We start from the raw sequence: 12,162 nt of genomic DNA, 5'->3' as shown, positions 1-12,162 counted from the left end.
GGGCTCCCCCAGGGGGTGGTGGAGGGGTCCTGAGCACTCATCGCGGGGGCCTGGGATACTCACGCGTGTGCAAGTAGATGTACCAGAGCGCGGCGGTGAGCAGGGCCCCAATGAGGAAGGCGCCAAAGGTGATGCCCAGCACAGCGGGCAGGACGAGGCCTTTGTCTGCGCAACCAAGGGCAGGACAGCTGTGGTCAGCGCTGCCGCCTCCTCCCTGCCCCCCTACCCTGTTGTGCTGGCCAGGAGCACAGGTTTCGGTGCCAGTCTCAGCTCAGCTACTGACCCTGACTTCTCTGAGCCCCAGTTTCCTCGCCTAGCAAATGGGTTCATCACACCCACGCCTGACACTAAGCCGTGGTTGCTATGACCATTCACCCAGAGGGCCCAGCCAGGCCTTTGGGCCATGCCTCTGCCTCCCAAGGCTGGCAGAGATGCATTTTTAGGGAGGATGCACGGTATAATCTGAGCAAAGTGTGAGTGGGGCCGGAGAGTCCAGAGTCCCGCTGTGTGCCCTTAGGTCAGTCCCTGCCCCTCTCTGAGCCCTATACCATGGTAGGGATAAGCCAGAGCACCTCTGAGGGCTCTTCAGCTCTGCTCTTGGGTTTTCCCAAGCTTCACTCTTTCCACACTCCCGATTCCTGTGTGACTATGGGCCAGGCAGCCTCCCCTTAGGCCTCTGAGTTCCCATCCCTGCAATGGGGTCATTAGCCTGCCCTGTTGGTTGCAGGCTGGGTGTAGGGGCTCCATCCAGGCCCAGGTGGCAGATGCCTCTGCCACCTCTGCCTTCAGTGTCAGGGACTCTTCTGCCCAGGCTGGAGGGAGCTGGGCTGAAGGCTTAGGCATACCCTCCACACTAGGGGCCTTGAGGAAGGTGAGGCCAGTGCTGCCCCAAGTCTCATCCTAGGAGGCCCCATCCCCCGCCCCCCAGCAAGGTCAGCCAGCAACCTTGGGGATCAAGAAGAACCAAAGGCCTGGAATCCGGGCCCACGGGGGGGTCACGAACAAAGGCTCTCCATCTGGAAGAGGCAGCTGTGGACCCTACTCTCTGGGGTCCTCCCTGCTGTGTGCCTAGACCCATCCCTCTGGGCCGTCCATCATGTCCCACTCTGACCTCAGCCCCTGGAACCCTGGAGAGACTTAGAGAGAACTCACCATGGAGGCCAGGGCTGGCAATGTTCAGGCGTGTGGAGACGGTCCTCTGGACGTCCTTGGGGAGGAAGAGTACACAGTGTGTGACACAGCCTTCGAGAGCAGCTTCCAGGCTTACTCCCTGCCTCTGTGACCCTGGCCTGTCACAGCCCACCCTGGGGCCTTGACTTTGAGCCCCCTCTCCACCACCTTCTGGCTGGCAGCCTTTGGGCAGGTGCTGGCAGTTCTGTGCTGTGGGGGGGTGTTGGCCAGACAATCCTTGGCTGCTGCTGGAATGGTTCTTGTGAGCTCCTGAGAGGGCCCCCAACTCCCATGAGGATTATGGGGGCACTGTATCCATCACCCTTGTGAATGTCTGGGTGAGAGGAGCCAGGTCAGCCCAGAGGCCCAGGCTCACTGTGGCTGGGGGAGAGGCCCACTCAGGAGCAGCCTCAGGGGCTTCTCCGGCTTCATAGAACCAGAGAGGCTTTTAATCCTGGAGACCCTTCTGAGTGCAAGGGCCTGGGGATGACTGTGTGAGTGTGTCCAGGGCTGAGTGTCTGAGAACAGGTATCCACTGGATGGTGAAACGTGACCAGTAAGTGCAGAAAACCAGAATTTTGTGTCCTTTGTACTAACCCTCTTCCCCGAGGTCTCCTGTTTGCTGAGATTACACTGGTGATCATACTGCATGGATGGATGGGTGGGTGGATGGATTCCTGGATGCAGGGATTGACGTATGGCTAGGTGGGATGGTAGAAGGATGGCTGGCTGGCTGGGGGACTGGGCTGATGGAAGGACTGTGGACGAATGACTGGGTGGGATGGTGAGAAGTAGCAACTGATAAATGGATGACTGGATGGGATAGTGGGAAGACGGCTAGATGACTGGGTGGGATGGATGGATGGATGGATAGCTAATGGTTGCAGCTGCATATCCTACCAATGTCCAAGACACAGCCATCAGAAGGCTGAAGGGTGGCAGAAAGAGTGCCCCTGGTACCCAGAGGCCACGCGCCTGCCTGTGGCTGTGTCTTTCGCCCACTGGTCCCACATCCTCATGGTCTATCACATCCCTTCCTGAAAACTCCAGACCCGGAAGCCACCCTTGAAGCTGGGCTTAGCCCAGCCCCTACTCACCAGGGACCAAGTGCTGAGACGCAGGGCTACAGTGCAGCTGAGGATGCCAGTCGTGGGCATGGGCACCATGTAGCCACGGAGGAGGAAGCTGAAGCGCATGTCACCACCAGGGCTCGGGGACAGCAGGCTCACACAGCTGCTCTTGGCTGCCTGGCTCTGGATGAGTTCCACGATTTCCATGTCAGGCCCCAAATTCAGTTGGCAGCTGTCCAGCTGGATCGTGAGCTCAGGGATCGATGGGGACACGCTCACCTGCATGGGTAGCAAGGGGGACGAGGCACGGTCGGTTACTCTTAACTCTCCGCCCTACCTGTTCTCATGAAATAAGCTAGACTCATTCTAGAGTTCCTGCTCCAGAACCTCGACGGTGGAAGGACGGTCATGGGCCTGCCTGGAGCAAATGAGGAAGAAGAGGGGACATTCCAACCAGTGTCTGAGCTCTGCCTTTGCTCTCTCTCCCCTCCACCAAGCACCATGGGGGCTCCCTCCTCCCTCTGGGAAGTCAAGTTCCACTGGGTGGAAAGAAAGGCTCTGAGAAATCCCAGGAGTTGGCAGGCCTAAGAGGTCAAGTCCAGTACCTGCACAAAGCCCTGCTGCCCTAGCTCGATGGTGTTGGAGGCCTGGAGGAAGTGCGGGCTGAGGTAGAGGCCCAGCTGGAAGGAGAGGCTGTCCATGTTGATGCACTGCACCTTTTTCTGTGGGAGATGGGAGGGGGGCTTGGTCAGTCGGGGAGGCACCCAGCCAGGGAGGTAAGGGGTGGGAGCAGGAGTCATGGTCCAGAGTTGTTGCCTGACCTTCGTCACCACCTTAAACCACCCCCCACCCCAAACTGATATTTATCAAGAACTTGCTCTGCACGAGACCTGTGTGAAGTGCTTTCCATGCATCATCTCAGTGATGGCTCATCCCATATGCCACTATTAACAGGACCTTTGGGCCCAGAAAGCTTATGTGATTTGCCCAAGGCCACACAGCCGATATGTGTATGAACCCTCTGACTTGGGAGGCTGAGAACATAACCCTAAACAGTACTGCTCCCATTGCACGGAAGGGGAGACTGAGGCACGCTGGAGACACATTGGCTTGCCAGGATCAGGGCCTGAATTTCCTGAGGCCTGCTCCCTCCCAGGCCAGGAATGGACCCCAGGACCCTGGACCAGATGGGTTAGCACGGTGATCCTCCATCTCACCTGCTGTGGTGATGAGCTTGACAGGAGGTTGACGATCACCTGCAGGAACAGAGCCAGGGAGCTGGTCAGAGCCAGAAAGGAGTCCAGAGGGCATCCCACCCAACGCACCCATTTTTGTGGATGGGGAGACTGCGCCAACCAATGGCTAAACTTGTCTTCCTACTGAGCATCACACCCGCTCTCCCAAACGCCCCTCAGCCTGGAAGATCCAGGGGGCGCCAATTAAGCCGGCCCTGATACCTTTCCCACCACACCTCTTACCTCGTTACTGATCACATTTTCTGTCACTATCATGCCACAGCTGGAGTAGCCGCTGCGCAAGACAAACTGGTCATCTCTGTCCTCAGCCTGGCAGCTGGAGTCCCAGAAGGTCAGGCTCGTGATGGTGCACCTCAGAGTCTGGGCCAGGGTTGGGGGGGGAGGGGAACGGTCAGGAGGCACGGGGCTCCCGGGGGCCTGTCCATCACACCCCAGCACCAAGGACTGACTACCCCCCAGGGGTCCCAAATCTGCTCCCTTCCCCATTTTTGTTAGTTCTCATCATCCCACACCATTTAAGACTACTTTTCCTGAACTTGACAAACACTTTTGTACTTAGCAATGATCTGTGACATCATGAGTGTTTTCTTCTCTACAGACATACACACTCAGAGAAATTGTGTGGCTTTGTTGGTTTCCTTTTTCCTTTTTTTTTTTGGCCGTGCTGCCCGGCATGCGGGATCTTAGTTCCCCCTGCAGTGGGAGCTCAGAATCTTAATCACTGGACCGCCAGGGAACTCCCTTTTTTCCCCCTCATTTTTAACAAATGGCATCATACCGTCCTTCATGCTTTAGCTTGGTTTTATCACTGAACAATAAATCACAGACATCTTTCTGCGTTTATATTATAGATCTAGAACATTCTTTTTAACTGGAGTGCAATGTTTCAGAGATCGATGGATTACAGTGTATGCATCCAGACCTCTTGGGACAGGACGGCAGTAATGCCAGCCATCGCTGGTACCTCCACCTCCCAGACATCTGTCTGGCCACACAGAGGCAAGGGAGGAGGGGGAGATGGGCCGCAGACAGGTGGAGCTTCACCTAGGCCCCAATACCCCACACCCCAAAAGACTTCCACATGGATGTAGAGTTAAACGTCATTCTAAAAATCCCTGAGAACATGCATGACTTGTCAAGGCTCTGGCAGAGAGATTTCCTGCCTCGGAAAGGCTAGAAAAAAAATCACAGAGGAAAAGATGACCAGCTAGGATGGCCCAACGTTTTCAAATGTCCAAAAAATTAAAAAACACTCTGGCCAAAATGTAAAGAACTCTAACAAACCGGGAGAGGTTATTTCAATAAGAATGATGGACAAAGGGCCACAAATGTCTTTCTTCATGTAAAAAGCTAATAAAAATCATCAAGAAAAATACCAAGTTACAACGCACACAGAGACTGTGGTTATTATCAGTCGCACGAAGCCAAGCCCAAACTCACTACTAATCAAAGGAGTAGAGGGTTTCCCTGGTGGCGCAGTGGTTGAGAGTCCGCCTGCCGATGCAGGGGACGCAGGTTCGTGCCCCGGTCCAGGAAAATCCCACATGCCGCGGAGCGGCTGGGCCCGTGAGCCATGGCCGCTGAGCCTGCACGTCTGGAGCCTGTGCTCCGCAATGGGAGAGGCCACAGCAGTGAGAGACCCGCGTACCGCAATAAAAAAAGAAGTAGAGATTCAAACAAGAATAGAACAGTGTTCCCACTGTCACATCAGCAAAAAGTTTTTTAGACAAAAAATAATAATTTGCGGAGAGAGAGAGTCAAAGTGTTCTCATTAATCAGCAGTGAAAATTGGAATCATCTATTGGAAAGCCGGTTGGCAACATGTATCAAAACTTCCAGAATGTTCACTCATTTTGACCCAGCAATCTCACTAATGTGGAAACCTATCCTAAGAAAATAATCCTATTTAAAGAAAAATTTCATATGCACAAAGACACTTTCTGCATATTTATAATATTACAGAATTGCAAACAACCCAAATGTCTAACGAGGGAGGAGGAGTTAATTATGGCATGTCAATATCATGGGATTGGATGTGCTTTTAAAGTGATGTTAGGGCTTCCCTGGTGGCGCAGTGGTTGAGAGTCCACCTGCCGATGCAGGGGACACGGGTTCGTGCCGCGGTCCGGGAAGATCCCACATGCAAGCCTCAACTAAAGATCCCACATGCCGCAACTAAGAGCCCGCTTGCCGCAACTGAGACCCGGCGCAACCAAATAAATAAATCAATGTTAAAAAAGTAATAAGTGATATTATTAAGTACATATGTCAAAGTTTTAAAAATACATTAAATGAATATAGCAGGAAACAGACAATTGCATCCAATATGATTACACTGTATAAGAAATACACAGAGAAAACATTCCAGAAAGAAATCCACCAAATTGTTGGTAGCCATTGTCTTTGGATGGGGTGATTGAGATTTTCTTCCTATTTTTTTCCACATTTAAAAAAGCCTGTGTTATTTTTATAATAAATATCTTTGTTCTTCAATTAGGCAGACATCATATTGTATAGATATTCTAAGTGGCCACTCAGCTCAGCCTCCATTTAGGATTAATAATGACGACTACCTAGTATCTATTTATTGAGCACTTACTGTTCCACATCTGGCTGGGTCGTCAGACCTCATGTAATTCTCACCACATGGTAGGGACCATTATCAACCCCATTTTACAAGTGGAAAAACTGACGCTCGCCGAGGGATATGATTTGTCCTCCTGCCTGGATTAGGACCCCAAGATTCTTGGGCTAGAGGAAGGACCAGTTGCCCACATCAGCTGGGCCGGAGGCCAGGAGTTCCCTTACCGAGATGAGATCTTTGTTGAGTACCAGAGTCATGACGTCCTCGGAGCACTTGGGCTGGATCAGGGACAGGAGCAGCTCCTGGTTGCAACCCTCCTTGGGAGGCGTGGTCTGGACCGGTGTGGGTGAGGGCTGCAGCCCACTGCCTGCAGGGCAGCAGAGGCAGCCGGCAGACAGTCACTGCCGGCTCGCTGTGCTCTTAAGCGCTAAGCACTTCTATAGCTAGGTACTCTCAGTGTCCCTGAGATGCAGATGAGGAAAATGGGGCTCTGACCAGCTGATGCAACTTGCCCAGCACACACAGCAGCTGGGCATGGCTACAGATCCAAGGAGAGGGCAAGGGAAGGGAGGGGGGCGAGGGAGGGAGCCGGGTGCTCACCACAGCTGGGTGCCCTCAGAGAGACGACACTGGCCAGAGGGAGCTCCACAAAGGACGCTACTACACTGGCGTTGAGCCTCCGGGCCTCCCCCAGCAGGCCTTGCGTTGTGTTTGGGAGGTGGAAGCCACGGATGTTCTTCTCCGGAAAGATCTTGAAGGAGTATTCACCAGTGGTCTAAGGACAGGGAGAGAGGCAGGGCAGGGGGCTACAGACACGGTCAGGGGGCACACAGCCTGGCGGGGGCACCTGCAGGCCAGTGAGGGTCTGCCAGGCCTCGATCCTGCTCTCTCCTTCGCTCCTGCTGTTTCCTCTGCCTGGGCCACCTCCCCTCATCTACGGGTTCCTGTTCGTCTTTCAACTCAGCTTGGAGTTCACCTCTCCAGGAAACTTTTCAGACCCTGTGGGCTGGGTTAGGGGCCTCCCTAAGGGATCTGGGAAGACTTCCTGGAGGAGGTAACATCTAGGTGAAGGTCTGAAGGAAGAATAGATAGTGCACAGAAGGAGAGGTCGGGGGCAGAAGGAGCATCCTGTATAAAGGCTCAGGGCTGGGGTGACGGTGCAGGGAGTTTGGTTTTTTTCTTTGGGGAGACTTGGGGAGACCTGAACGGGGTCTCACCCAGATCTGCATGTTGTGGTTGGCGTCAATGAGCCAGGACACGTAGGGTGGACCCTGAAGGATGAGCACGGCGGCGTCGGGATCCCTCGAAGCACAGCTTAGCTCCACCTTCACGGTCACTGTCCGGGGCCTGTGGGGAGACAGACCTCCGTCTCAGAGCGGGCGGTAGTGCGGGGTGCAGGGGACGGGGTGTGGAGGGTTGGTGCTTGACCCGGACTTGCGGGGCAGGGACAAGACCTGGGGTCGGGTGGGCAGCGGCTGCGCTCTTAACCCGGTCGGTTGTGGGTCCGTGGGGTGGATGAGGAAATGGGTGGGGCCCCGAGATAGGTGGGGGTGACAGTACTCTGACCAGGCCAGGGGCGGGGCTGAGGCTTGGATAGAGGCAGGGCTTTATAGGGGGTGGGGCTGGTGGGGCGGGGCGGGCACCCTTACCAGGCCTCTGGGCCCGGTAGGACCCTCAGGATGTGCGCCTCCTTGTGGCCAGCCACACCTTCCAAGCGGCAGCCCCGGACGGAGGCCTGGGCGTTAGGGCTCCATTCGAGTGTGTGGCCCATGTCCTTGTGGGGTTCCAGACTGCAGGAAGACGGTGACCTCGGGGCTGCGGAGACAAACGCACTTATGTCTCCTCCTCGAGCAGCCTGGCATCTAATACAGAGGCCCACCCTCAGCCACAGAAACGGTGGGGCAGGCAGGATGGAGCAGCAAAGAGGGGGGGGCATGGGAGGACCGGGGTTCGAATCACCCCTCCACCACTTACAGCAGAGGGACCCAGGGGAAGTCCCTGGCCTCTGTTTCCTCATCTGTCAACACAGGGTTAATTTAAGGTATGCACGCATGGCATATGCTAGGGATGCAGCCCTGTAACCACCAGCACACCATCCCCCTTTTATCTTTCTTATAGAATTTACCATGACCTGAAATTATAGAATTCGTCTGTGTGCATATTTATTATCATCTCCCCACCACATCTGTCCCCAGAGTCCCCAGATGCCTAGCATAGGGCTTGGTGCCTAGTAGGTACACAATAAATAATAAGAAAGTGCTGTTTTTGTAGTTCAAGAAACTGACAACTAGCAGCAATTTCACGTGGTTCAATCTAATATTTGGTGAAGGGGTAATCACTGCCTAAGAGCACACTGACCTGCTATGTGGGACCTGGGGCAAATCACATCCCCTCTCAGTGCCTTAGTGTCCACATCCGAGGAATGAGCCAGAGGAACTCACATTCCTCCAGAGCCCAGTCCTGAACCCAGAGAGGCTGTTGGGGAAGCTGACCTTGGTCCAGACGGAGGAGGATGCTTTGGGGATTGTTCAGCTCAGCAGCAGAGGTGATGGGACCCTTTGTGTCCGCCCAGTTGAGGAGCTCACCCTTGGTAGTGAAGGGTGGCAGCTGTGTGGTGTTGACCTCTGCGGGCTCTTGGAAGATGACCAGGCTGGGGTTCTGGGGAGACATGTGAAGGCTCAGGGTGCTGTGCCTGGGCCTGAGTCCCCTCTGTCCCATGCAGGAGGTCAGGAGATAATCTGAGAAGGCAGCTGTTTGGCTGAGCAGAGGAGGCCAGGCCTGAGGGTGCTGAGGCAGGTGGACCTGAAGTCAGCTCACAGTCCCCTAACTAGGGCTCCCCCACAGCCGGATCTGCCCATCTTCTTTCTACACCTGGGGAGCTGGATGGACACACATCCACGTGCATCCACCTGTCCAAACATCACCCTCGCACCCCTCCATAGGCATCCTCATTCAGCCCACACTTACGACATCTGTGGTTACTGTCTGTTTCCCCCACACTCTAAGGTCTGTGAGGGACAACGCCTGCCTCGCCCACCCCTGCATGGGACTTGGCACATAGTAGGCACTGAGAAATATTTGTCTGACTTCGTGCCGGGCCCTGGGCCCAGCACTGGAATCCTGACATGGCAGCTTCTCCCTGATGCCTGGCACATGGCAGGTGCTCCCTGCACGTGGGAAGGGAGAAGGCAAGAGAGAAGGAATGGATGAATACATGAATGAATGAAAGACAAACAGGGGTGGTCCCTGCTCTGGGGGATCTTACCATCCAGAAACTAGTCATGCCTCAAGTCATTTGAAACAACAGAAGACCGAGGATATTATTTAATAAGAAACAAAGAAGCAAGACACGTCCCCTGGATGGACAGGGATGAGAATCTGGGTGGCTCCAGCACCTCACTGCCTCCACTGCCCACGCTTCAGGAGAGACTCTGGTGTGCTGGGGAAGGAAATAGGAAAGACTTCCTGGTGTAGTCAAAGGGTTCAGAGGAAGCTGTTGGGGCCACAGACTCAAGAGAGATCCTTTTCCATCTATCTCCAAAGCCAGAGGCACTGCGCTGAAGCAGCAGCAGCATAAGGGCTTCAGGCTAGATACTAAGGGGGACTGCCTGACAGTGGCAATAGGCAAGACACCATAGAATGGTCCACCTGGAATGGAGCAGGACTGTAACGGGGGGCAAAGTGATGAGCACCTGGGTCAGGAACCCAGCGCCCGCCCGTACGTAAGGGCTGTGGCAGTGGGTCAGAGCTGGAGAGTTTGGGGGTGGGGGAACTTTTACCCATCTGACCCTCAGAGTCAGCTCTGTAAAATGGGAATGTAATAGGGATTAAAGGGCAAGGCGTTTGTCAGTCTCCTGGTGCTGGGTCTGGCACAGAGGCCTGCGCCCCCGTGAGGCTCTTTGTCCCTCCAGCAGCGTCCCGGCTCCGGCTGCGGGGCACCCGGCTCCGGAAATTGCGGGCCGAGGCCGCGCGCGTCTCCGGAGGTGCCCCTCGCCCGGCCCCCCGGCCATGTATTCTTAGCGTGGGGCGGGGAGCGGGGAAGGAAGGCTTGGCGGAGGTCGGAGCCGGCGGCTGCTACGACCTTCCGGCCCCGGCGGGCGGGCGGGCGCTGTTCATGTGCCCTGCGTCACCCGGAGCCCCGCCGCCGGGCCTAGATCCCGGGGTTGGGCCGCCAGGGCGTCCGGGAATAGGAAGGGGAAAGGGGAGAGTCGAGAGGAAGGGGGAGCCGTGGCAGGGTCTCGCTTTCCCGCACTGGGAGCCGAGGGATGTACCGCGTGGGGTCGGTCGGCTCTGCCCTCCTGGTTGGCTTCGTTAACGGCTTTGCAACTTCCCTCCCAGGGGCGTCGGCGCTGGCCAGCCCCGTCTGCCTGTGTGCTGCCCCTGCCGCCAGCCCCGCACCCCCTCAACTTCTGCATGTCTGGGCCCGTCTCCCAGGCAGCCCTGGATCCGGGCCCGTCTTCAGGTCCCCAGCTCCTCTCTCCCGCTCCTGGAACTCTATGGTCTCTCTGAGGGTCTGTCTATTCCTCTCACAACAGGCCTCTTTTCGTTGCCATTTTTTTTCCTGTGTCTCTCTCCCACTAGTTATCTTTGCTCCCCCCCCCCCCCCGCCCCCGGGCCCTGGCTCCCTCCCCTCCGCTTTCTCTGGCTGTAAACAACAGCTGCTCGCATCTGGGGATCACCTCCCAGGGCCTTTCCTGTGGAGGGGGCGGTGCCACGGTCCGCCCCGCCTCCTCCAGCCCCGAGCTTCCTCACTGTGGGTCCGGGACCGTGGACCTCCTCTCTCTGGTGGATGTGTCTGACACTTACTATCTGAATTTTTTAAAAATAATTTTTCTCCAACATAGGCCATGCTAATTATAGCAAATCTTGCAAATTCAACAAAGTTTAAAGAACAAAACAGATATCTCTCCGCATCCCACTCCCATAAGTACTGTTTTGTTTGGTTTTTCACCAGGGAATTCCCCATAACTACTGTTAACGCATTGTTAGGTTTCTTCTGTTTGGTTTTGGTTTTGGTTTTGGGGCCGCTCCGTGCAGCATGCAGAATCTTAATTCCCTGACCAGGGATCAAACCCGTGCCCCCTGCATTGGAAGCGTGGAGTCTTAACCACTGGATGGCCAGGGAAGTCCATCATTGTTAGGTTTCTTCCTGGCCTTTTTCGTCTGCACTTAAATATTTTCAAATTTATGTCTTGTAACTTTTTCAAAGGCAGTGACAAGGTTATTTTATGGGACTATCCTCAGTTCTCCCACTGCACATATGGGAAAACTGAGGCTATGAGAGAGGATTGGAGTTGGCCAGGGCTGCACATCAACCTCATTCCCACATCCAGGTTTGGGCTCTTTATCCCAGGTTCTGTTGCCCTTTGCGTTCTCTCTGTCAGGGCCCCATGGGATTCACCAGGCTGGGCCCTGGTGAATAATGTCAGAATGAAAAAGAGAAGAAGGGGACCCTGGCCCACAGAGGTGGACAGCAGGAGCCTCCCACGGCCCGTGCCTGAGGCTGGGGCTGGAGGTAACACACTCACGTAGGCCAGGTGGAGCGGGATTCCCGGAGCCTGCAACTTCAGGAAAATGGTCTTGTTAGTGCTGAGGACCAGGAGCACCTCTCGGGGCAGGCTGCCATTTTGCTTGGATGTCTGGAGAGTCAGCTCCAGCACTGACACCTCCTGGAATGGGGGCAGGGGAGAGACACATGCATAGACCAGTCAGATTGCACAGGCTGTACCACCAGATCAGTAGTGACGACTCACTTACTGTAAGCTTCCACTCCCTTCTCCCTGCCCAACTTGTCCACTCCTGTCTCCCAGAGCCCAGCACAGTGCCTGGCCCTCAGGAGGTACCCAGAAAAAATTTTCTGAACAAATGAAGGAGATGAGTCCCAGCAAATCCAAGGAGATGTTTTTTTAAAGGTAGCAGGGAGGGATAGATTGGGAGTTTGGGACTGACATGTACACACGGCTATATTTAAAATAAAATGCCTTTCCATGAACATAAATATGTAAATGCAATGAACCTGAACTTTATCCAGTAGTCAGTTGAGGTTTATTATTTCCACAGAGCACCTGCTGTGTACCAGGCC

General features: G+C 55.0%; 1 protein-coding gene across 1 annotated transcript in view; it reads right to left on the bottom strand.

Annotated features, from left to right (window-relative positions):
- ENG (endoglin) overlaps window positions 1-12,162 on the bottom strand; it is a 29,894-nt gene that overhangs the window by 835 nt on the left and 16,897 nt on the right. Inside the window, exons 3-14 of the mRNA XM_082612982.1 lie at window positions 11,609-11,749; window positions 8,573-8,738; window positions 7,730-7,895; window positions 7,298-7,427; window positions 6,681-6,855; window positions 6,305-6,447; window positions 3,719-3,856; window positions 3,458-3,496; window positions 2,846-2,962; window positions 2,268-2,519; window positions 1,153-1,207; window positions 64-165 (exon numbers count right to left, since the gene is read on the bottom strand). Of these exons, the coding sequence (XP_082469108.1) occupies window positions 64-165; window positions 1,153-1,207; window positions 2,268-2,519; window positions 2,846-2,962; window positions 3,458-3,496; window positions 3,719-3,856; window positions 6,305-6,447; window positions 6,681-6,855; window positions 7,298-7,427; window positions 7,730-7,895; window positions 8,573-8,738; window positions 11,609-11,749 (1,624 nt within the window). The remainder of the gene's footprint in view (window positions 1-63; window positions 166-1,152; window positions 1,208-2,267; window positions 2,520-2,845; window positions 2,963-3,457; window positions 3,497-3,718; window positions 3,857-6,304; window positions 6,448-6,680; window positions 6,856-7,297; window positions 7,428-7,729; window positions 7,896-8,572; window positions 8,739-11,608; window positions 11,750-12,162) is intronic.

This window comes from Mesoplodon mirus (assembly GCF_964341445.2).
Source record: "Mesoplodon mirus genome assembly, chromosome: 1".
Lineage (NCBI taxonomy): Eukaryota > Metazoa > Chordata > Mammalia > Artiodactyla > Ziphiidae > Mesoplodon > Mesoplodon mirus.
This window is presented reverse-complemented; position numbering and strand designations above follow the sequence as displayed.